The following is a 27,574-nucleotide window of genomic DNA, read 5'->3' as shown; positions in this document are numbered from 1 at the left end:
AATAGTATTATTTGATTAACTCTTCTGCAATATGTACCTACCTTGATGGTTAGTCAGGAGATTTATTTTAAACACAAGTTTGATAGTGTGTGCTTTCCTGCTTGGGGAACGGTGTCTGTGGGTGAAGAAGAATTGACTCGTGTGAATGTGATGCAGGACATGGAAAATTAAATATGATATGCAAGATTGCAGGCTTAGATCACACCAAGTCAGAAACAATCACACAAATTCCACATCCCACATGAAAATCCAAACATTCAATTAAAGGAGAATCTATGCGGGTCCAAGCCGACACAGGCTAAGGACTGGACCAATAAAATTATAAACCAAACAATGTCAAAGGGAAATAAAATCAACTACTCATGCATAAAAATCAGTCCCTAATCCAAGGGATTCCCTAATTTCAATTCAAGGAACCCTAAGGTGATAAAAAGGGGCAAATCAATTAAGGATCATGTAATATAGGGTTAGGATTCATGAAAAAAACGGCTATGAGAGGATAAAAGAAGATAAAAACCTGAACCAAAAGATGATCCCGCGTGTGGACAGCAACAATGGTCCAGATGGACGTGTGTGTGATCCCGGCCGCAAGTGTGTGGGGCCCACTATTCAGAAAAAGGCCACCTTGGCCCTGGTCGGCCAGGGATGGACTCCAAAACCTCCAAATTTCAGCTCGATCCGACGTACGGTTTGTGCGTGGTGCTCCGCCGAAGTTTCAGCTCGCCTGTGGGCCGAAATCTGGAAACCTGCTTCAATGAAGAAATCTGATGCAACAAAAGGACAAATTCGAAGTATGGATGGTGGGGGAAGATGGAAAAAAAAGATGATGGAAGATGGGGGTGAATTGGGATCGATGTGGCTTCGCACCACGGTAGTTAGCCCTTCGAAAAGGGAGGGCTTCACACCCACTTTTGAATTCTTCCACAACTCACGAAGAGAGCAGAAAAATAAAGCAGGAATTTTTTTATTAACTTCAATGAATGAAAAGAACTACAAGGGGTGCCTATTTATAGGAAAACCCTATACCCCAAAACTCGCATCATGTGCACAACCTATTACTTGGCGATGAAGTAAACTAAAATAAAAACCAAATAAAGAAATCTAAAGCATTCACGATGTTCTAAATAATAACAATAAGCAAAACCTAAAATATGAAAGCAATCCGACTAGCGGGCCATGATCATGAGATCCCATGATGGGCTTTTCTTGATTATCGGGCCCATTTTTTTGAACAAAAACTCCGTCTTTTAACATGGGGGCCCTCCCTGGACATCGTCATCGATCCAGATCGACGTTGGGGCCCTCCTTCATGTGTACATGCGTAGGGGGCGGCGTGCGTGCGCGTGATGTCCCCATCAGAATGTGTATAGAAATACTTATCTTACTAAAAACCTCACCAATCAGTCAATCACCACTAATCAATCAACCACCAGAATGAAATTTTGTTTGCTTGTGGTTGCTTGACTTCCATGTCCTCGTCATCATCCGGATGAGGTTGTTAAACAGGTGCTACATATTCATAATAACCAAAGTCGGAGGGAAAGAGCAGGTCAACAGAACCCGAGGATGATTGATCCTCACCAGGCATCTGTTGGGTTGACCCCGACCCCGACCCTGAGTAAGAATATCCACCGGTGCCAAACGAAGCCCTACACTTGTTGTCATAACCATCATGACTAGGCCCAACATAGACGTACTGCTACTCATACTTATATTGCTAAGTGTGAGATTGTGGTGACGAATAACTTGTATTTGGATCTGGATATCTATATCCATATGGAACATTTCGACTAGGACTAGTCCAAAATGAAAGTGGCCCAATAGGTTCCGTATACTGTCCATGGTCATATTTATATTCATATCCATACTGTTCGTAAGTTGTTTGATGTAATCTTGGACCTCTTGGTGCTCCATCTCCTCTAGTGCCATTGGTGCCAGTCTCCCTATGATGCCCCTCCCCTTGGTTGTATGGTGACTCAATACCCTCAAAAGTCCGGCCTCATGTACCCTTTGATGCTCATTAATTGCACTATTTAGGGATGATTGTATAGTGTATTGAGCAGCACTAGAAGTGGGATCAGTAGGTGCGTCATTATTACCATCGCCCTCGGTTTTTCTACTGTTGCTTGCACTCTTCTACTAGCTCTAGTTCAAATCTACCCCTTTAGGTCCAAGATAGATGAATGACTCTCTTTCTACAGTGCGCGTATCACTTGGTCATCTGCCTCAACTTCATTCACTATACTCTTCTACTAGTTTATCCCTTTGCTCCAACCAAGGCAGTAGTGGTCTTCCTCATCGTAAACGTTGTTTAAATTTATTGGCCATAAGTCGTCTTTGTCGAGCATATTCACAACACATCTTCCATTCCATAATCTTAGCTTCATATTTTAGTGCATCTAGACACGTTAGTTCAATGTCCTAATCTCCAATCTATTCATATTCTTTAAATAGATGAGTTTAAAACAACTCCAGTTCCTCTTGCAAGTAGAGGAAGAGGTTGTTTGGCTTAAAACTTTCATCGCAATTGTTTTGAGAGCCCTCGCACTTTCTCCAAAATGCACCCACCAATTGGCAGAAGGTGTCTCATTAACTGCTCGTTATGCAAGAACATCTTCGAAGCTGCCTTGGCGAAGCACATGTATTTCCAATTCGTTCAACACCCTTATCTACTTATTTAAGTCAGGATCTAATGTCTTTATCACGTTCTTCAGCCTGACACGAACCTCATTATACTCGACAAATGATTGGGCATATTTGAATCTCGGATTTAGATAGAACCTACTATATGAAGATTGTGGTGAAGGTGTTTCATCTAGTGCTTATTGATCATCTACTAAAAATTGGTGCAATTTTTGTAATCATGCCATCGTAGATGTCTCGTCGGATTCAACAAGATGGAGTGCCCTCATTAGCGATTCCATCATCTTGAGGACATTTGTGACCTTATTTGAATATTTGTTATCTCTGATGGTCACCACAACGTCAATTTGTGTCCCTGATGTCTCCGACTATGTTTTGTATCGAGTCATGCTTGGGATGCAAACATCTTCTCAACTCTCGTCAATACTAATACAAACTCTCAAGTGCCAAAGTTCATTGCAAATCTAGTTGCTGCAGTCCTAAGTAGCTCTCTCTTGTTCGTGAACTTCCTCATTATGACGATTGGTTGATTATGGTTATAGATGAATGTCATCACTTGTCTTCTCCTTTTGACCAATATTGCGACACTCTTCTTCTTTCCAATATCTTCTAATATGAGATTGATGCAATATGCAACATGCGGTAACCAAAACATATGTGGTCTCTTCACTGTTAACATTCTTCTCACAGACTTGTATGTTGCTTCGTTGTCAGTCATAATTTGCACCGCATTCTCCTTTCCAATCTCATCCATCATTGAATCCATTGGAGTGAAATATGGTCAACATGTTTTCTTGCATCTAATGCATTGATTGATTTGTGGAACACCATTCTCTAGTGGTAGTATATCATGAAGTTGATCATGCTAATTTGGCTAGGCCCGTCCAGCTATCACACATAATCGTGCATCATTTGGTCTGCCATACTGGTCTAAAGGTAGCCTTGTATGCCTTCATATCTTCATACTATTCTTTTATCCATTTTTCTTAATATCCTTAGTTGTGGGTGTCCTAACTCCTTCACATTCTTCTGCTGTTGCATCATTTACCACTTGCCAGTATGGGTAGTTGGCAAATTTTGGGTGTATATTGCCATTTATGAATAGCTTAGTTGTTGCTACACTTATATTGCCATTCTTCTGCTGTCCTCCCTGCTTCACGTATCCCCCAAACATGGGCCAACGGTCTTCTCCTTCATGAGCAGTTCACATGCTCTCTCTCTCTCTCTCTCTCTCTCTCTATCTCTCTCTTTCTCTCCCCTATCCATCATCACCTCCCTCCCACTTTGAATGTTCATCAGAGTCAACATTTACCTCATCACCAACGCCCATATAATCAGGACCAAATACCTCCTGTCACGCTGTATAAAGAGCATCTTGCTTCTTTTTCTACATGACAACTCTTTTTCCATTCGACTCTACCAAATTTTGTTGCATCATGCTCATAATCTTTCTTGACATGTTGTTGCATTCCGTGACTTGGCCGTTTTGATATGCCAAATGTTGGTTAAATCGCCCGATTCCACTTGTTATCACTTTACCAAACTAGTTGCACTTCATTTGGTGCCTAGTACCACCCACTCTCTCATAATATTGCAATCTATACCCCTACTTCCTAGTTGGCTAGTTATTTTCTTACTACTAAAGTGTAAACCAATTTTTTACAACTAAAGTGTAAAGTCAAGTCTAAATGAAAGTCTAAAGTGCTCAAGTCTAAAGTCAACCCTAAATGAGAGCGAATCATGCTCCATGCTTGCCCAAAATATAAAACAAATAATCACTATTCACCCAAAATTCATTTGAAAATAAGAAAACGAAGAAGAAGAAATGCTATGAATAATCCAAAATCAACATGCGGATATGCAGATCCATTCATCCTCCATCAATTGAAACCATCCACACCCAACATCAATTAAAAAAATAAAAATTTACCCTCTTTTCTAAAAAAAGTCATTATTTATCTGAAATTGATTATTATTATTATGAAATGCTATTAATAATCTATAATCAACACAGATATGTAAACCTACTCATCCTACATCAATTGGAACCATCCAAATCCAACATTAGTTAAAAATAATAATTCTTTAACCATTTCTGTGAAAAAGTCAATATTCATTTGATATTAATAATCCAACATCTACACGTGTATGTACATCTTACTCATCTTACAGTAGGTGGAACCATCCATGCCCATCATTAATTTAAAGATTTTTTTTTTTTTTTTTAACCATTTTTCATACAAAATCAATATTCATCTTATAAAACAAGGAAATGTGATCAATAGTCCAAAATCAATACATTGTTACGTACATCTGCTCATCCTACATCAATTGGAACCATTCACACCCAACATTAATTAAAAAAATATTTATTTTACTATTTTTTTAGAAAAAAAGGCACTATTCATATGAAAATAAGAAAAATAGGAAATGCTATCAATACATGGCTCTGTACATTTACTCATCCTACATCAATTGGAACCATTCACACACAGCATTAATTAAAAAATATTTTGTTTTTTTTTTTTAATCATTTTTCTGAAAGATCAAAATTCATCCGAAAGTAGAAAAAGGAAATGCTATCAATAGTCCAAAATCAATACATTTACCATCCTGCATCAATTGGAACCATCAACATCCAATATCAATTTAAAAAAAAATATTTTTACCATTTTTGAGAAAAAGGCACTATCATATCATATGAAAATAAGAAAAATAAAAAGATAGGAAATGCTATCAATAATCCAAAATTAACACATGGTTATGTACATCTACTCATTGTATATCAATAGGAACCATCCACATCTAACATTAATTGAAAAAATAATTTTTTTAAACCATTTTACCGAAAAAGTTAATATTAATTCGAAAAATTTTAAAATAGGAAATGCGATAAATAATCCAAAATCAACATTTGGTTATGTATATCTTCTCATCCTATATTAATTGGAACTATTCACACTCAATATCAATTAAAAATAAATTATTTTATCATTTTTTTTTCACAAAAAAAGGCACCATTCAATTGAAAATAAGAAGAAAAAAAAAGAGGAAATGCTATGAATAATCCAAAATCAACACATGGTTATGTAAATCTACTCATCCTACATTTATTGGATCCATCCACACTAACATTAAAAAAAAAAAAAAAAAAAACGATTTTTAAGTATTTTTAAATAAAAATTGCAATTTTGAGGAAAAAAAAAAAACCAAATCAACCGCAAATCTACCAAGATGTGGTCAATTTAATGATTGAACGTACACTCAATTCAATTCCAACAAGAAATTAACAAAAAATGCATACATTCCCAAAAATGGCCCGCAGAGCTTCTATTTGCCAAAAATCACTTGATTGAAGTGTTTTAATCTAAAATAACTAGTCAATAGTGGTTGAAATTTCTGTGGTGATTTTTTTTATTGGATTCATCCACACTAACATATAAAAAAAGCGATTTTTAGGTATTTTTAAATAAAAACTGCAATTTCTAAAAAAAATAAAAAATAAAAAATCACCAAATCTGAAAGTGCCCTGATTTGTCAATGTACGTGAGTATTGAGTCAGTCTATCAAGTGAGCCCTAAATTGAAGATCATAAGATCAAAGACTCGTCAATTGAAGAAGATCGAGTGCTCCACATAAGTAAACAAAGCCTCACTTCCCTAACCAAACCCTTGAGATATATGACCCTATACATAAGAACCTAAACTTACCCACAACTGTTTTCGAAAATCCCATGGTAAGCTTAGTTTAGAATATTTTGAGTATTGGAGGGAATATGAACTATACAGGTAAAACGTAATGTCCTGACGATTGCATCGATATGCAATCAAGGACAATTTCGATGAATCGAACATGATTCGATTGCATCGAAATCAAGGCCAAATAGTCCAGCAACGAACTGAACATATGCTGGGTATTGTCGATTACATCGAATGAAGTTCGATGACATCGAAACTTATGTTTCGGTGGCATCGAACCCACTTCGATTGAAATACTCTAAGTGTTCCTCGATGTAATCGAACCTCCTTCAATAGCATCAAGAGTAAGTTATCGATGGCATTGAAGTTCGTTCGATTACATCGATATAAGGACCAGTTTGTCCAGTGAGCTTTCAAGGAAAATCTTTTATCTTTGATTACATAGACGACCATTCGATGCAATTGAAATTCAAATTCCGATAGCATCGAAGGTCTGATCGATGACATCGAAATAGGGGACAAACTGTCCAAAGAGTTTTTATAGGAAAATCATATTTCTCTCGATGGCATCGAAACATGATCAATGACATCGAAACAGTGATCGATGACATCGAAAAAGGCCTCAAACAGTCCAGCAACCAAAGGGTATTTTTCAAGGGAATCCCGATGACATCGAACCATTTCTCGATGACATCGAAGTGCACATCGATGACATCGTAGGTTGCTCGATGAGATCAGACAAAATTTGTCTTGCACCCAACTGAATATCTTGGTGCAGAAAGTCGATGCAATCGAAGAAGGTTTGATGACATTGAAAGAAACTTCGATGGCATCGAATACGCTTCAATGACATTGACAATGCCAGAATTTCAGCCTGTTTTTTTACCATTGGGATTTGTCTTTATATACCTTTTAGGTTGCTTCTTGGACTTTTGAGCTTAGATTGAAGAGAGTTTTGAGAGACTAATTGCCATAGTTAATACCCTCATCCTCAAGCTCTCTTTCCCATAGGAGTTTATCATTCAATCCATTGCTCAAGCATTCATTGATATATTCAATAGCTTGGATTGAACTATAAACTCTAGCATTCATTGATCTTTCAGTAGCACTATTTATAGGCAAATCATTGTGCTGAGATCTTTGAATGCTAAGCTCATGGGAGTCTTCTCTAAATCTTTAATGCATATCATTCATTAGAGAAGATAACTAAGCCCTAAACCCAACAACCTTGCACCGACGATTGGAGCATCTACAAAATGGTTGCAGTTCAAGGGAATTGAAGGTTCTTCCTCAATAAAGAAGACCATCTTTAGATTGTGCTAAAAAGGGGCTCACTCACTTATTTGTAAAAAAATGAGTCCATTGATTCTGAAACCCCTTCCTTGTGTAGGACAGGGTTTTAGAGTTTGAGTTGACAAACTCGCAAAGTCCTTTTTAGGCCTCCAACGGGAGAATACGTTGCTTGTCCTTGTGTAGGACTTAAAGGTTCTTGTGTAGGACCTTGGCCTGTGTGGCCTAAATTGTTAGGATGTCTTGTGTAGGCTCCTAAGTAGTGTCTAATGCATGGGCATTTCACACCGGGCTCGAGTGGTGTAGCTCGTGGGATGCGGGGACACACTCGGGGTGGGCGGCCCATGTGATTTGGGGCCCACAAGCCCACGAGGGGGGTTCAGCCGAAGTCCTAACCCATGAGATGTGGGGCCTGGGCTATGAGATAAAGGGATTAATTCGCCATAATCTAACAGTTCGAGCTTTTAGAGCAAGTGGTTAATTGTCCTGCGTCAGTGTCCTTGCGTAGGACTTGTTGCCTTGTGTAGGCACCCAAGGATGTCTTGAGTAGGCTCCTTGGTTAACCTTGTGTAGGTTGTGAAGGTTCATGGTTAACCTCATTTAAAACCATTGGATGGTGAAATCCGGTATACTTTAGGAGAGCGCGTTCGCCGGGAGTGGAGTAGGCACGTAACCGAACCACTATATATCGCCGTGTTTGGGATTGTCTTTGCGCATCTATTTAATTATGCTTGTATGATTCAAATGCTTAATTATAATGCATGATTGAACGAATGTTTAGGATTGATAGGAATCACATCCCACACACTCATATACACTATCTCTCTAGGCTAACTGCTTAACTTGCAAATCATGACTAGCCTATGTGCTTGGACCCTCTATTGGCTTAGAAGCCTTAGAGTTACTTTGCCTTGGTTTAATTGATAAATCAATTTAAAGTTAGGCATTGTTTGCTTTTAATAAGTAAATACTTTTGAAAAGTCCTATTCACCCCCCCCCTCCCCTTGGACACTTGGACATATCTCCATACTTCTACTATAGCGGTTTACCGCAATTTCAAAATCAACTGCAAATCTACCAAGTTGTGGTCGATTTTATGATTGAACGTACACTCAATTCAATTCCAACAATAAAAGGAAAAAAAATGCATACATTCTCAAAAATGGCCCACAAAGCTTCGATTCGCCAAAAAATTGCTTGATCGAAGTGTTTTAATCTAAAATAACTAGTCAATAGTGGTCAAAATTGACACAGAAAGGGTTTAGGAAGAAGTAGAAATTAAAAGTAGTGGAAAAAGGAGAAAATCCAAGATTTAAAGAAAAAAAGACCATTTTTCGACCGTTACGGTCACTGTAATGGCCGTTATGGTCACGTTTTTCCAATCCGCCCCATTATGACCATATATTGCGTGATGGGTCCACCATAAATGATATGGTACTGATACGACACATCTAATCCTTGTTTTAGCTGATACATTTGGATCAACTTGCTAGATTACCTTGCCAGATTTTACCTTGGGCTCAAGGGAGGGGAGCAATGGAGGGAGATTAGTTCTCTTCTCCGTTATAGATTCATAATGAAACACTAAAACAAAAGATATAGTACACTACAAGTGCACCAATGTACATTTACAGTAGCACATCTCTAACACTCACCGCCAATCACCCTACATTTTCTGTTCCAAATCCCATGACTTGGATTTGGTCATTTGTGATCCAGATCATTGTTCATACCGGTCCAAAGTTATAGTTCTATATCCTAGTGTAGATTAACTAGTAATGTCAGTTTATGTTCATAACATAGATATTTATACTTTGATTTATGCACCAATATTCATATATATTATCATGCATACGGGACCTATAAAAATACTATTCATCATTTCATACATAAATCATGGAGAAATGCTCACACACAAGTACTTGTACATCCAAATAATTGGTGTATGGGGCTCACCACGGTGTTTCTATGACATACCACCCATCCAACAAGGTTGTTCCTCCATAAAAATGGGATACCCCAAAAATCATGTCAATCCAACTATCAGGTGGGGCACACCATAGAAAACACAATGACCAACCACCCAAAAAACTCCACATTCATGTGGGGCACGTCTAGTGGTTGGATCGACTTGATTTTTGGGGATCCCATTTTAATGGTGGGACAACCTTGCTGGATGGTCAAGATGTCATAGAAACACTGTGGTGGGCCCCACACACCAACTATTTGGACATACAACTAGTATGTGAGTATTTCTCAAAATTACAATATCAATTTGCATGTAAAATTGTACTCTATTCACCTAATGCATGTCCTAGAGTGACCCTACCCCTAGCGTACCATGCGTTGGATGAAGTAGGATTTTGCCTCCTCTGACATGTACCATGTACTGGAACAACCCACAATCTACTTGACCTTGAGCTGGAGCATAAATATCATACTTGCCTTGCTTGCCCACAATATCTCTTATCTGAATTGAAGCCTTTGTGAAGATGTCGGCCAATTGATTGTTAGATTGAATAAATGACATTTTGAACAAATGACACTTTGAACACTTTTGCCATCATTCTCTCTAACAAAGCGACAATTGACTTTAATATGTTTGGCCCTCTTATGAAGATCAGATTATTAGCAATGTGAGTTGTAGCTTTATTATCTTGCTGAAGAGAAATAGGGGCACCAGCTTCAAAACCCAGCTCAAGTGGAAGGAACTTTAACCACATAAGCTCACAAGTAGCATTAGCCATCACCTGATATTCTACTTTTGCAGATGACTAAGCAACAATTAGATAATCTACCAAATTTGCTTCACTGTAACCACTTAATTCAGATGACTGTGATTTAGAATAATAGTTCTTTCCCTTGTTTGGCCTTTAAATATCGAAGAATGAGATATACCGCCTCTGAGTGATCAGCACAAAGGCATAACTAACCCTGAAGTAGGAGGAGATAGATGGTGCTCGATAGCCATAGGTGATGCTTCTTTGTTCTTTCTTCGATCGTAAACTTTAAGTTACTTTTAATAGTGTCAGATTGATCTAGTAACAACTTGAGACCGGTTCCACAATCATTAGAAGAGAATATAAATTTTCAAATGGCTCAGCACATGGAATATTGTCTTCTGAAGAGAAATACAGTGCGTCGTAAAAGAATTTAATATCTTTAGAAAAGTGTTATATTCTTGTCACAAGGCAATAACACTTCTCGATTATTCACTATCCGCTCATCCACCTCCCCTGATGTGGGGACATGTGATGGCCTAACCATAGATGCATGTATAATCAGGTTGAAGAGATTCAAATAATAAAATTAATCAACTAACTATTATCAATTACGTCGATTAAGCAAATGTCAACACAGAAATGAAATCATTTCGTCAGAATCATGCCCCTTAGTATAAAATCACATAAACAGTAAAAAGGTAGGACCTAGGGATATGAGGATATCCCTGATCTAGCATAAACCAGTCCACAATCAAGTTTGGATCGATTCTCCTAACTAGTCATCCCTCTTTTCCGTTCAAACCAAAAAAGGAATATACAGAGAGGAACGAAAGAGATGAAGAAGAGATGGGTTTGAGATGAAAGAGAGCACGAATTCTAAGGCATCAAAGAAAAGAAAACGATTGATTCTTACCTTTTCCTGCACCTTGAAGATCTATAAAGAAGGAAAATCTGAAACCAGGGTGGAATCCTTAACACCCAATGGTCAATCTTGAAACCCTGATATCTTTGGTAAAAGAGGAAGAAAACATACAAATTTTCATTTATTCACTAAATAAAATTGGGTTTCTCACAGTGTATATATAAGCTATGGAAAAAAAAAAGTGCACTAAAGTCCTTGGAAATAAGAAAAATAACAAAAAGACAAAAAAAAGAAGAGTGCACTAAAGCCCCTGAAAACAAGGAAAAGAACAAAAAGACGTCTAAAACTAAAACACATGCGCGACAGGGTGTGAAATCTGCCCAATGGGCCTGCGGTCAGGGTGCGGTCATGCCGTTCCTGCACTTGTAGCACGTCAGAAAATGGGTTCTATGGACCCGGCGTCCATCCACATCAACTCCTCCGCTTTGGTACTCCGTCGGGGACGCCTCCTTTGGTACACTCTAAAGGGTGCATTACTGATGTTCGCATCACCCCCCTCCTGCAAATGCAATTTATGCTGTTCTCTTTGCTTCACGTGGTCCTATAGAGCCCCACCAAAAGTTGATACCTTTGTTTGGCTTCTAGAAAGGCAGATGATACTCATCATTAACAAGTTGTAATAAAGATCGGAGACTCACCAACATTTGCTTAATGTGCATGGAAAATGCTGAATTGATAAACCTCCTCTTTATTCATTGCCCCTACCCTAATGGGGTGTCGTCTAGCCTCCTTGTTCTCTTTCAAACCCCTTGGGTAATGGCTAATGTTGTTAAATCGCATAAGTGACTATATGCCATCCAACCTGTGTGATCACTTATGCGATTGCACAATGGTCTTTTTTTTTTTTCTTTTTTTTTTTAAAATTTAAAAAAAGAAGAAGAAAATCGAAAAATTTGGGAAAAAATCTGTTTTTTTCCCATAAAGACTTAACTACTCCTATTAATTTTCAAACTAATTTGTGTAATATTACCTATACTAAGTTATTAATAACTAAAAATTAATAACAAATCAACAACTTATTAATAAAAACTTAATACTTTTAGTGATAAACAAAATCTACCAATTGCAAACTATAGATTTATTGTACGCATTGTTCCCTCTCCCATTATGGCAACTATAGATTTACTATATACATTGTACCCTCTCCCATTGTGGCACACCACCACCGCCACCATCATCGTCAGAGTGATCTCTTTCAATGTACACTTCATCATCTGTCCCCACAGGTTGCTCATCCACGTCTAATGGTCGAGCATATTCTTCTTATACTTCTTCAATTTCAATATTATTGTCTTCTCCTTGACTACTAGGCGCAAGCCTCGTGCTACTACTCGCCTTTCCAACTCTTTTTCTCCGCCATTGAGAACCTTCGCCAGGTGCCGATCAATAAGCCGCGTCTTCAACTTGGGCTCATGTAAGGGACTCATTGGCAAAGACTAGATCCTCTGTCTCCACAAACTACTCACTATCTGCCTCCAAATCATCTAGGCTAATAGGATCATAGAATCCAGGCTTTTCTCGCCTAGCCTGGAATCTTTCCCGCAGCTTCTGATTATACTGGACAAAGACCAGATCATTGAGTTTCTTTTATTTGAGGCGATTTCTTTTTTATTTTTCTTTTTTCATGTGAATCTGCATTAACATTTAGAATGTGTAATATTAGCAATTTAGCATTGAAATTTGAAACTGAAAGTGAATTATAGAACTTTAAGTTGCAAAACTCACAAACTCGAATATACTCTCAGTTGCACTCGCCACCTTTCGAATAACACATAAGGTAAAGAATTCTCATGGTTAACTTCTTTAGTGCCAAATCCCTCCTAGTCGGGTCAACTCCATACATAGACCACCAGTCAGTTGTGCAAATAAGTTTAAGTTAGACATTTTCTCAGTTAGACTTCTTACATTGTAAGTTGTAGAACTTCATAGAATTGCATACTTGGCAATTTTATACTTCTATGCATGATAACAATCTCTCTTGACCAAATCCATGCATTCTTCAAGTAGAAGTCCAGCTCCCGAGAAATTTTATTTTGTTCTTCTTTGTCTGGAACCATTCTTTCTAAAGTGTCTAGAAATATGACCATATGGAATGCGACTGTCGCAGTCCAATCGGCTGATGTAAAGAATACAGCCGGATTAAGGTTTAAAATTTTTATGTCCTTATAAGCTTTATCTCTCCATAAATTCTTGTATGGCCGATGTGTCATGTCTTTTTTTTTTTGGCATGCTTGTCCATATACTCCATGATTTCCCTAAGGATTTCTGGAGTAACATTGGTACATTCTCTTGTATTTGCCCCCGATGTATGCACAAGGTGTTGTTTATGCCGGCCAATACCACCGGAACTTTCGTATCCACATAGGTCACACACTACATGGGACTTATCACCGCACTTTGATAGTGTCTGAACTTCCAACCCGGGTCATTTAACTTTGGCCTCAAAGTAGAAGATTGGGAAGAAAACATGATGACACTATGTAGTAGCCTAGTAGGGTAGAGTAGTTGACCATAATGTGTGTATGGGACTATAAGTGTGTATTAGAGTCTAAGTACTAAACAAACTAAGTAGTAACTACTACTAAGTATTATTTAGTGTAGTAAGCAAGTACTAACTACTAAGTAGTAACTAAATGTTACTAAATAAAGTAAATAGTAAAAATACTTAGAGAGAGAGAGAGAGGGGGAGAGAGTGTCACTAGCATGGTTGAGGAGTTACAATCGTGTGTGTGTGTGTGTGTGAGAGAGAGAGAGAGAGAGAGAGAGAGAGAGAGAGAGAGTAAGCAAGTACTAACTACTAACTACTAAGTAGTAAGTAAATGTTACTAAATAAAGTAAATAGTAAAAATACTTAGAGAGAGAGAGAGGGGGAGAGAGTGTCACTAGTATGGTTGAGGAGTTACAATCGTGTGTGTGTGTGTGAGAGAGAGAGAGAGAGAGAGAGAGAGAGAGAGAGAGAGAGTCTCTTGACTCTTCTTAAGTCCTTGGAAGTTGGAAGTTGAAACTTAAAACTCGAAAGTCTTGAAAGTGAGTTTTGAAAGTTGAAAACCTTTCTTCTCTTCAACTTGCAAGTCTTGAACTTGAAAGTTGAATTTGAAACTTGAAAGTCTTGAAGTCTTGATTCTCTTGAATCTAGATTCTAGAATCTGGATGTAAATGATCACACTCTTGAATCTTGAATCCTAGAAAATACAAACTAGAAACTAGAAATAAACTAGAAACTAAAAGTATACTAGAAACTTGAAATAAACTAGAAACTAGAAAATTAGAAATAAATTAGAATCTAGAAACTAGAAACTACAAAGTACCAACTAAAAACTAGAAACTACAAGTCTACAATTACAAATTTACAATTTAGAAATTCCAATGAAACAAAATAAAAGACTTGGTTGTTGGTTGACTTGAATCTTGAGTGTGTGTGCTTGCCGCTAGAGAGTTGAGACTTGACTTGACTCTTGAGTTGAATCTTGACTCTTGATAAATGATACTTCTAATGAAAGAAATCAAGAATAGATCACACAACACAAGTTAGAATAGAGATTAGAAATTTAAAAAATTAGAATAAGAGATTAGAATAAAGATAATAGAAGAGAGAAAGAGATAGAGTGAAGAGTATAGAGTGATTCCTCTTCTCGCTTCTGGATCTTGAATCCTTGATTCTTGCCTTCAACTTCAAGTGAAAATAAATAGTAAAAAATAAAGATAAGAGAAATTATGAAAAAGATTAAGAGAGAATAAGGGTTTTAGAATGATTTATGAGAGCAAGAAAGTGTGTATTTAGAGTTTTAGTGAGTATATGTTGCAAATGGAGGGGGAAGTGCCTTTTTATAGGCAAAACTTCTAGAAAAAAAAGTTCGAACAATCAGATTTCTGACCGTTGGAATGTATGCGATCGCATATGCCATTATGCAATCGCATACCATCGCATATGCCATTATGCGACCGTATACTATCGCATATTGCATATGCATGGTTCTATGTGATTATGCGATCGCATATGACAACATTGGTAATGGCGTTCACCATTGAAGATGTCTTCGCTTGGCAAGGGGGAGGAGCTAGGAAGGAAATCTAAGCTAATTGGCAATTGGCCATAATGGCAACCCTTTGGGCTATTTAGAAAGAAAGGAATAACCGTTGCTTTAGGAACTCTAACCTGATTTCTAGGGTAGTCAGTTCAATTAAAAGGGAGGTGGCAGATTGGTCCTCTTGCCTCCTAATTAATGATTCTGGTATTTTGTTTTGCTTTTTTGGGTTGTAGCAGGCTTTGCTTGTTTTCTTTTCTGCCTTTGGTGACTTCTTAATAGATTTCTGTTGCTATTCAAGAAAAAAAAGGCAATAACACTTGCACTCTTTTTTAGAGTTTACATTACTAAAACGAATTTGGTTGCTTTTGGACCCTAGTTACAATTTTGGGCTATGAACATGCACAAAGCACACACACCCAGGCACCCATACCCTTTTTTTGAGTTTGCATTACTTAGACAAATTTGATTGCTTGTGGACCGTGGTTGCAAATTTTGACTATGAACATGAACAAAACACACACGACCAGGCACCCAAGCACCTTGGGTGAGCATAGCTTTGTCGCTATAGATTTTAACAACTTTTTTAGGAACATCCATCTCCACCATGATGGACCTAGTTAGTACTAAGAGATGGCGATTTTTTCTTTCCTCCATGCCTTTTTGTTGAGTTTGGGATTTGATTCCATTTTCTACAAAGTATAGATGACTTGGTAGATGCAGGCATTGTCAATCCTGGAATATTTTTTTATCTTTGCATCAAGTTTAGATCTGAACCATTTTGTGGAACTTTTTTTTAAAAACCCATGGAGTGACTCATCTCTACTTTTCATAAGATATATCCAGAAAAATCAAGAGAAATCATCAATGAAAGATATAAAATATCTATTGCCAAATACTGAAATCACAGGCATGGGTTAGAATGAGTAATATTGAAAAGGAGAGCTAGCGATGTCCTAGAGGGGGGGTGAATAGGACAATACCAAATAATTGAAATAAATACGGAATATATAAAGAATACAAAAATCTCAATCGCCTGAATATTAAAACCTTGATTCTAAATGATTCATAGGACAACCTTTACTTAAAATATTAGGCAGGACAACATTATTTCACGAATGTCTTTAAAATCAATCTTTCAAACTAGCAAGAGAATATAAAATGATTACAACATTCACCACAAGAATGAAAATAAATAACATCCACCACAAAAAAATAAAGCATTCACCACAAGGCACAAGGAGTTATAGTGGTTCGGTGCTTAAAACAACCACACCTACTCCACTCCTAAGATTATTACCCTCGTAATTTTGGCTTTCACTATAATAAGGTTTTTACAGGTTCACCTTAACAACCTAGTACAGTTCCTTGTGATTTTCACGGGCTATCACAATAAAAACCACTTTTGTGATTTTGACGGGCTATCACAAATAAAAACTTCTTTTGTGATTTTAACGGGCTATCACAAATAAAAACCCATTTTGTGATTTTGTCAGGCTATCACAAATAAAAACCCACTGAGATTTTCACAGGCTATCTCAGAAAAACCTAAAATGAAATAAAGTAAATAATGTACTTACCTTCAAATGTAGATTCGAAGACGTGGTAGAAGCTTGTAGTAGATGAACTTCTTTCTTGAACGTAGATGATATAGTGTTCAATCAAATAGAATGAGTATAGGGTTCTATCTATTTTAGAAATGAAAAAGCCAAATGCTACTTGATTCAATTCTCTTAGATCTCAAAGAAGAGTATAGATTTACTCTTTTTAGAATAAGATTAAAAACGATCTTGAGAAAAGGAATTGAATAAGTTAAAATTAAATTATAAATACCACACAATTAGCTTGCCGAGAACTCGAGCTTTTTTCTCTCATGCAGAAGGATTATAGTGAATTTTCGTTGTACTTTAGAATAAGAGAGCCTTTATTTATAGCCAAAGAGGTTGGAAATTCGGCTTGCCTGAGGCTGGCTTCGGTTGGCCAGATTCCACCGGATTTGTTCCAATGGTTATCGGATCGTGCGGGATAAAATTTATCCAAAATTTGGCTGGCCCGAGGTCAAATTCGGTTGGCCAAATTCTCGCCAAAATCAAAAGATTGCATTGCTGGAATTTGACCCAAACTCACTCGGGCTAGTCGAATTTCAAGCTTAGGCTAGCCGAACCAAAACTTAGGCTGGCCAAATTTTCAACACAATTTGTTATTTTGCCCGAGCTTGAAGTTAGGTTAGCCGAGGAAGTTAGGCTAGCCGAATTCTAGAGCAAAAACACTAGTAAAACCCAAGTTTAATGAATTTTTGAAAGTACCTAAACCTAAGGTCTTTCTAGGGTCATACCACTTGTATTTTAGCAAATATATGGGACAACTTGTCTTGAACTTTGACTTGATCTTGTCTTGAATTTGGGCGTTGACTTCCTAAGAAGATGTGTCGATCTTGAGCTGATCATTAGACGATCTTGAGCTGATCTTCAGGCATATAGAGTAGTTGTGATTCCATACTTTGATTTGACCTTGAAGCACTTTCGTCTCATGAAATTTGACAATCCATGTGTGCTAAACATAAAAGCACTTGCAAATACAAACATTAGTGCTGTTATTATTACTCGAAACAAAAAGATGTTATGCAATGGTTAGTAAATGACTCATTTCACACCTAAAGGTCAAATCGGTAACAAATTTTATTCGCATTTTTTTTTAATACTCTTTAAAAGTAAATGACTCAAATGACTATGCCATAGATATTCTTGTTCCTTATTAGATGACTCAAAGAGAAAAAAAAAGGGCAACTAATCCATTTCCAATATCCAAAATGCATAATATATTTTCTTTACCAGACACCAATCTGCTTGCTCTCTGGTCCTGGATGACACAGTAAGAAGGGAAAAGAGTAACATTGTTGTCCCAACTGTTTTGTAAGAGAACTAACAAACAATGGATTATATGGAAGGATGGGACATGAACAGCAGATGGTAACGCAAGTAGGGAGTAAATTGATACACTCCGTTCCTAGCAGCATTTGAAGGATCCATCGACTAATATTATGCTACTGGAGACGGGAGGATACGAAACAAAACCATTGCACTTACCTGTTATATGATTAGAGGCTCCAGAATCTTTGATCCATGATGTGGAAGGTTGAGGCTGAGAAGCATGGACATGATTGACAGTTTCCAATGTACCTGTACAAGAAGACAAAAAGGATGCTTTGAGGGCAGGTAGCTATTGTTGTAACTCGCTAATAGCTTGGTCCCAGAAGTAGAAGGAAACTCCTTTTCAGCTACAACAGTATTGGCAGAGACATTCTTCAGCTTTGGACACAGATGTAGATGTAGATCCCAACAATATTCCTTAACATGATGCCTTTTTTCCACTGAGCGCATTTCAACTCTTTTTGCAGAAAACACCTGAATGCAACCTGGGCCTTTTCCTAAGGCACCTGGCTTAGATGGTATATAATTCGTCACTAGATCATCTCCAGGGACCATTGAATTTTTCCTACTAACTATTTTTGCTCTACTATTAGCCTCCCCTCAGACATAATTACATGCTGATTCGAGCAAAGAATTCAATTATCCTACATTGCTCGGTTTGTTTCTTCATCTCTTTAGAGTGGAAACGAGAGGCTGGAAATTGTTTAACTCTTCTCATTTTCCTCTCATCAAAGAAAAATCTTCTTCTAGCAACAGTTTTCCCTATTGCATATTGGTTATTTCCTGGTATAATAAATTGCATGCGGTAGATCATCATGTTGAGATGAGTTGTGCCAGCGATATCCCATATTCTTTTGCGATCCACAGAAACAACATGGTTCAACTAATGCCAGGCTGCATGGAATAAAAGAGGCATTCACTTCCCCAATCATTGTGGGACGCATCATCTTTGGTGGGTCCTTTTTGTTTCTAGTTATGCATCCTAGTTTTCATTTACTTCTGACGTAAATCTTAGCACATTGGGAAGTGGATTGGTTGGTGTACCGCACACCACCAACCTGGTTGGTGTGGGTACGTGTCGTGCGAAGATGAGCGTTAACGCTCCTCGAGCTCCGAGTTGTACGAACGGTTCAAAGGAGATCAAAGTTACATGGGCCCCAAAATGATGTATTTATTATATCCACACTGTTCATCATTTTGGAGAGATCATTTTAGATCATGAGCCCAAAAATGAGTCATATCCAAAGCTCAAGTGGACCACACCACAAATAGCAGCGGGACAATGATTCTCACCGTTAAAACATTCGGTAGGCCCACCATAAAGTTTATTTTCAATCAAATCTATTCATAAGGTCACACAGACCTGGATGAAGAGGAAAAACAAATATCATATTGATCCAAAATTTCTGTGACACCCAAAAGGGTTTCAATGGTAAACGTTGAATCCCACACTACTTTTTGCAGTGTGGTCCACTTGATCTTTGGATCTATCCTATTTTTTGTCGCAAGACTTAAGACGAGCTCGCCAAATGGATGGGCGGTTTGGATATGACCAGTGTTTTAAATATCGATGATGTTGGCCGATGTATCCCTCCATAACATTTATTTTCAATCCAATCCGTTCATAAGGTCACATAGACCTGGATGAAGAGGAAAAACAACTATCATATTGATCCAAAACTTTTGTGACACCCAAAAGGGTTTCAATGGTAGACGTTGAATCCCACACTGCTTTTTGCAGTGTGGTCCACTTGATCTTTGGATCTATCCTATTTTTTGTCTCAAGACTTAAGACGAGCTCGCCAAATGGACGGGCGGTTTGGATATAACCAGTGTTTTAAATATTGATGATATCGGCCGATATATCCCACGATATATCTTGTATTCCACTTGTGTGATATAAAATGCACAGGTAGTGCTGATATATCCCACCTATTCGATCCGATGTACAATTTTCGATTTTCGATCCTTTGTTTTTTGTGCTGTAAATTACATTAAATCAATGTCAAATGGTTACAAATATATGATTCTTCATGTTTTCCATGAAAAATCATGGATTTGGAGCTTGGATTTTGAGATTTGGGGGAGGGGCCAAGTTGCGAAAAATAGGGAAAAATCAAAATTTCTCAATTTCTTGCAAATCAGTTGCAATCTTTGTATCAAAACACAAAATCAAACATGTATGTAACCCGATCTAGTGATTCTTCTTTTGCTTTTGAATGTATTGCTTGTGTTTCCATACATGTCTTCTTACGTTTATAAATTATATGAATAGACTTTGAATATACTTGTATCAGTTCAGTTGGACAGTGCATGTATTAGAACCCCATACAAAGGAAACCCCTATCATGTGAATTTTTTTAATGCATTGATTTCTAAGTGTTTATTGATGTCTTTTTCAATAATCCTTGACGTTTCATTGAAAAATTCGACCAATTTCCCAATGTTCGCATGTTTCCCAACAACAACGATATATTACACGATACAACCGATATATCTCATGTGATAACCAATATGTATCCATATCCCATGGGTGAGATACATTACATGATAACGATATTTAAAACATAGGATACAACAAATACCTCATGATGGGACCCACAAAACTTGGTGATTTCAACACACTAGCTAGGTCGCCGGTGTGTATTACATTAGCCAATCCGCTTCCGGCACATTGGAACCACTAATAATTTCTCCCATCAAGTTTCACCATAGCAATCACTAACCCATGGCCATCATGATGACTCTGTCCCATTGGTAAATGTGTCTTTGATTATTAGTCATGGTGCCATCTGTCATTCACAGGCACTAAACAATGGAGCGGATTGGTTGGTGTACCACACCACCGATCTAGCTGGTGTGTTGACGTCACTAAGTTCCATGGGTCCCATCATGAGGTGTGTGTTATATGCTGACCGTCCTTCCATTTGGCGAGCTTGTCTTAAGGCTTGAGCCAAAAAATAATACATATCCAAAGATCAAGGGGACCACACTGCAAAAAGCAATGGGGGATTGAACGTCTACAATTGAAACCCTTTGGAGTCACAGAAGTTTTGGATCAATATGATATTTGCTTTTCCTCTTCATCCAGGTATGTGTGACCTCATGAGCAGATTGGATGGAAAATAAACGGTATGGTGGGCCTTGCAAATGTTTTAACGGTGAGAATCATTGTCCCCACTGCTATTTGTGGTGTGGTCCACTTGAGCTTTGGATATGACTCATTTTTGGGCTCATGATCTAAAATGATCTCTCCAAAATGATGAACAATGTGGATATATACATCATTTTGGGGCCCATGTAACTTTGATCTCCTTTGAACCGTTCGTACAACTCGGAGCTCGAGGAGCGTCAGTGCTCATCTTCGCATGACATGTACCCACACCAGCCAGATCGGTGGTGTGTGGTACACCAGCCAATCCGCTTCCCTAAACAACACCGAAAACATTAAAAAGAAATCCTTTCAACTAGCAATCAAATCCTCATCATCATTCCATTGTCAACACTAGTGGGAGTTGCATTTGGATCCCGCTAAAGCTGGAAGTCTGACCAGTGTTGCTGGTATGACTGGAGGATACTGAGGAACCTATAGACAGCTTGTCTGGTCCATTGGGTTTCTGATTGTGCTGGTATGTCCTGTGGGACCTGCTGGTGGGGCCCATGGTGCCTGCCGGTGTGATTGGTGGGTACTGCGCAATCTCCTAACAGTGCTGGTGGGGCCTATGGGGTTTACCGGTGTGACCAGTGGGGCTATGGGACTTGTTGATGGCATCAATGGAGCTTACAAGGCATGCCAGTGAGACTAGTGGGTCCCTTAAGGCCTATTGGCAGTGCCAGTGAGTCCTATGGATGTCCAGGTTCTGATGGTTGGTCTTGATGGGGCCTGCAGGTGGCAGGGGGTGGGCCCTATGGCACCAATTAGAGGAACTGAAGGAAAGGAAGGAGAGGTAAAAAGAAAGAGGAAAGAAGGGGAAAGGAAGAAAGAAATTAGGAGGAAGTGTCTATGAGTACTTTATTTATTTATTTTATTTTTTAGCTCAGATCTTGCTCTGATACCTTGTTTTAATCCATGGCAGTGGAAGAAAAGTAAAAAAAGTAGTAGAGGAAATAGGGAGAAAAATAGATGGAGCTCAATTATCTTCTCGCTTGAGATCTTATCATAAACAAACATAACATACCCCTGACATAAAAGATATGATACACCACTGGTGCAGCAATGTAGGGGTATAATAATATCATATCTCTAACAGTTTTGACATTTCAGAATATAGTGATGCGAATGTACTTGTTGGAACATGCTGGAATGTAGCAAAATAGCTGTACACTTCATTATTTCCTGCTATTGTGTTTTATGAGCATTAGTTTGCACTTTTAAGTGACAGAGTGGATCCATGCTTGTGTTGGTGCATGATAGAAAGCAAGGCACATATGTGTTTTTAAGTGTATGTGTGGGTGCCCATCCATGCATTAGCTTGACCAAACTGACAGCGAAATGATGGATGATGGTCAGTGTGACCTCCAAAAGATGTGCATCTAGCTTCTCAATAAGATCGAGCAAGTTGTGGTGCAAAAATGTGGTGGTATCTCATTGATTCCTCACTTGCTGACTTATCTTTTGCCAATTAATCCATTTCAACTGCTGAATTTCTGTTTGAACTTAATTGGCAATCCCTATGTATTGACAGGAAAAAAGGCTCTTTTTCACGCACACACAAACACACAGAGAGAGAGAGAGAGAGAGAGAGAGAGAGAGAGAGAGAGAGAGAGAGAGAGCACAGATTGTTCGCCAGTCAAGGAACAGGACACTATCAACATGAACAGAACATCCATGCTTTACGAACAGAATGTTCGGCAGTCAAGGAACAAGGAGTTTAGATGAAATGAGATTGTTGAGATGAATAAGTGGCAAGGCAAGGAATGATGAATTTAGAATTGAATTCATTCGAGGGAACTTAAGAGTAGCTTCAAAAGTAGACTTGGATGGGTTGCTCATGTGCAGTGGAGACTAAGAACTACACCGGTTAGGCGTGAATTGGTAGAGTAGTAAGAATAGATTTGATGACCTACTAACTTGGGATGTGAGCCTTGATAGAGTGGAATGGCAGAATGAGATTCGTGTAGCCTACCCCAATTAGTTGGGGGGGGGGGGTGGGGGGTGTTGGTTGGGGGATATCAATACAAGCATAAATATGAGTGGCCATATGCATTGGCATTTCTGTAAATTTACAACCCAATTGCAGATTTGAGTTCCATCAATACTTGAATAACATGAGAGAACTGCTACTAGTTTGAGATTGTTAGTCTGTAATATGATAATCCATTTGTATATGCAACTAGTATCAATATTAATATACAATTCATAAATTACATCATAAAATTAAATGATATCTGAAAAGCAAGGATGATTATGATCCAAGCACGTCGAAGTTTCATTAATACACTTGACTTCTTTCACCATCTTTTGATCTTGACCTTTCAGATGGAAGTAAGCAATCCCCAACAGGGGCAGGCTGTTGAAATAAGCAGTGATGTGCCTGTGGGAGCGCCAAGCTTGGGTGGGAGTAAGATTTGCAAAGGAGCAACATGTGGGTTCTCCGACTTGGAAACCAGCTCCAAAGATGTGAAAGAACGGTCTGCATCCATGCGCAAGCTTTTCATTGCGGTCACACTCTGCTTCATCTTCATGACCATAGAAGTAGTCAGCGGCATTAAAGCGAACAGCCTTGCGATCTTGACCGATGCAGCCCATCTGCTTTCAGACGTCGCAGCTTTTGCCATCTCCTTGTTCTCAGTATGGGCGTCGGGATGGGAAGCCAACCCGCGCCAGTCATATGGCTTCTTCCGGATTGAGATTCTTGGCGCTCTGGTTTCCATTCAGCTGATATGGCTCTTGGCTGGGATTCTAGTATATGAAGCCATCATCAGAATCATCCACAACACAGGCGAGGTCCAGGGCTTTCTAATGTTCATCATCGCTGCTTTTGGGTTGTTTGTTAATGTTGTGATGGCCCTCTTGTTGGGTCATGATCATGGGCACGGTGACCATGTTGGTCATGATCATGACCATTCTCATGGCGTGGAGCAAGGCCATGGGATAACCGTTACCACTCACCATCATAATTTGGGTCAGTCCATCCTCAAGGTTGACCACAATCATCTCATCAATGGTGTGGCCCATTTGAATGATGGGGATCAGGATTCACCTCTGCTTAAGGATTCTGATGATTGCTGTGAACTGAAGGCGGACCCTGAGGGAAGCAAAGGGATGAAGCAGTGGAACATCAATGTACAGGGAGCCTACCTTCACGTGCTCGGGGACTCCATCCAGAGCACAGGAGTGATGATTGGAGGTGCGATCATATGGTACAAGCCTGAGTGGAAGATCATTGATCTGATATGCACGCTCATCTTCTCCATAATTGTGCTGGGCACAACAATCCAGATGCTACGCAAAATACTCGAGGTGCTGATGGAGAGCACGCCAAGGGAGATTGACGCGACAGTGCTTGAGAAGGGCCTTTGCAAGATGGATGGGGTGGTGGCCGTCCATGAGCTGCACATATGGGCCATCACGGTGGGGAAGGTTCTATTGGCGTGCCATGTCACGATAACACCGGAGGCAGATGCAGACCTTGTATTGGATAAGGTGGTGGGGTACATTAGGAAGGAGTACAACATCAGCCATGTAACCATACAGATAGAACGCGGGTGAGTACATGGCTGGTGGGCCCAGCATTAGGAGTCGGGCCATGATGAGAAATTGTGGGGTCCTCATCAGAGTTGGTATGCACAGGATTCTGTAGATGCTGGTGCAAACCGTTGATGTGGTGAGGCCCACCTATGATCAATCATTCCGCAGAAATCTTCCAATCTGGAAATACATCGGCCTACTAGAAATTTAAGAAAGAAGATACCGCAATGGTCCACATTGAAAGGCATGTATGGAAGGGTTAGCATCCTCCGATTTGAAAGATTTTTGGGGAATCCCCCGTCCGTGGTGGAGCCTATCAGATCAGTGGTTTGGATCACCCAACCATGGGCCTCACATTTTAAAAATCCTTAATTCCTCCGCTATGATAGTTGGGTGCATTTGTTCCTAGTCAAGCAATTTTGCAAGGGGGGAATTGTTACTCTAGAGAGAGTGATGGATGATAAGCAGGCACTTAGAAATTGCACACTTGGCATGTGTAACTCAAATCAAACTATCCAGATAGTGGACCCCACTTTAGATGCTTTAGAAAACAAAAATTATATCGGGTCTACTCTCTAACTCATCTACTTGTGGATTAGTTGATATCTGATGGGCAGTCAAATTTAAAAATAACCAATGACTCAAGATCAATAAACGATTTATTTATTATTATTATTATTATTTTAATTTTTTGTAAATCAAATAGTAAAATCATTCAATAAATATTATTTTAGGTATGTAACTTATCATCAGCAGGCTCCATCATTTGGGTGGTTTAATGTGAGTAACATATATGCCATTTGTACTAATGCGAGTGCCTGAGCATCATCCATTATACGCAGCCTGAGTATCAAATACACTCCTCTTTCTAGTTTGGTAAATAGGAACATGGGTGTATCTATCAACCATGGTGGGTGTAAATATCAAACCATATTTCAACCATATAACCGAATGTAGAAATATGGGTGTATCTATGAGTAAGAGGGTGGATGCAAATATGGAATCCTGATCTAAATCAATGACTCACATTTGCCGGGTGTGGGCTGTTCATCAGAGGGGCCACTCCATGTATGTGCCATGGATCGAGTGGCTTTACTAATAGACTGGCCTGATTCATGGGCCACGGCAATTGCACGGTGGGTTTTGCATTTCTCAGGCATTGGATACCAAAACATATCTAGCTTATGTGGATGGTGACAGAAGTATGCACACTGGAATCTCCAGTGCATTCCTCCACGTGTGGTCCATATGTTCTCGTCTGTTGATGCTTGTTTGTTTGGGTACTCGCGATCGATAACTGATGATGTGGCAATGTGGGGCCCACTTGATGGATCTTTTAGTCCTAATTGTGAGTGCGATCATGTAAAATGGTTTGATATTACTGGGTTGCAACTGAAGGTGTTGGGCTGCCCTTCATGCGCATGGCTTAGCGACCACATTCCGTTGGTAGAATAACTAGGGAAATTTGGTGCAGTAGGGAAAGGCTGCTTGGATTACAAACTGCATCGGTAATGGTGCAGTGATTGCAAAATATAATACTAGTCTTTTGAAAAGTAGGTAATTTGACCTATCATTTCCGTGTTTGGATGGGTATGATAAAATCATAATGATAATGCTTTTACATTATGGAATGTCACATTAACAGACGAATTTTTTTTTTTTTCAAAAAAGAAGCTAATGTGCATGTTTAAAAAATCATCACACCAACCATTGAAACCTTCCTAAAGGCCACTGTAATATTATTTGCCATCCATCCTGTTGATTAGGTCACACAGAACTAAATGAAGGAAAAACATAAATATTAACTTGATCCAAAACTTTTGCAGCCCATAATAAGTTTTTAATGGCAGGCGTTCGATAACCACTTTCCTGTGGTGTGGTTATCATGTTGGTACCCATAGAGCACCATGGCTGTGACGATGCAATTGTGTCCCTCTTAATTTAAATAAATGGCTTAGTTAATTGTTTGGGGTGATTGGTATATGGTAGCCCCACCAAAATCAACTTCGACCATTAGGTGCTTGACCCAATATTAGATGTAGTTCTAAAAAATTAGCCCTATCCATGATTCAGGTGGACCGCATGACTGAAAACAGTGTGCAGGATGATGCCCAACTCTCCAAACTGTTTCCCTTCATGTGGCCCACCTAAGTCACGGATAGGCCTGATTTTTGGGCCTCAAGCTTATATTTTTGTGTGGCATCTAATGGTTCACGTGGATTTTACATGATCATCATAGCAAGCCTTGTAAATATTCAATGGTGCACGTCTTTCTCCTAACGGCTCACATGAACCACAAGTGAGCTTGATGTTTCAACCCTGTACCTAACATGAGATGGCACATGTAATGGTTGTAGTGGATTTAGTACTGTTAAAAGGGAGCTAGACTTTAGTGTCCAAAATAATGAACCTGTCCCGAACCGGACTAAACCTGTTTTGAAAACAAGTTGACAATTATTGTCCGAGTCTGAGAAATTGGACCGTGGTGTCGAAAAAAAAAACCAAACTGTTATGGTCGCCTGGGTACCATTGACAGCCATAGCGCAAACGCTCAAAATGCCTGCAAAGTTCACATATAACCAATAAAGGCAAAATACTCTGTAGCTAGGATCTTTTCCGTCTTGTTTTTGTTTTTTCCCCAATATTTTTACA

General features: G+C 38.8%; 1 protein-coding gene across 3 annotated transcripts in view; it reads left to right on the top strand.

Annotated features, from left to right (window-relative positions):
* Positions 1-25,493, top strand: part of LOC131248680 (metal tolerance protein 1-like) — a 32,793-nt gene extending 7,300 nt beyond the window's left edge. For 2 of the 3 annotated variants that reach the window (XM_058249066.1, XM_058249065.1), the window contains exon 2: positions 23,711-25,493. In XM_058249066.1, the coding sequence (XP_058105049.1) occupies positions 23,711-24,943 (1,233 nt within the window). In that variant the 3' untranslated portion in view covers positions 24,944-25,493. Of the gene's footprint in view, positions 1-17,830; positions 19,184-23,710 lie in introns of those variants that run through there. The other variant, XM_058249067.1, reaches the window with a different exon arrangement.
* Positions 25,494-27,574: the final 2,081 nt, after the last annotated feature.

This window comes from Magnolia sinica, chromosome 6 (assembly GCF_029962835.1).
Source record: "Magnolia sinica isolate HGM2019 chromosome 6, MsV1, whole genome shotgun sequence".
Lineage (NCBI taxonomy): Eukaryota > Viridiplantae > Streptophyta > Magnoliopsida > Magnoliales > Magnoliaceae > Magnolia > Magnolia sinica.
The sequence above is the reverse complement of the archived record's forward strand: the minus strand, read 5'-3'. Positions and strand labels throughout refer to the sequence as shown.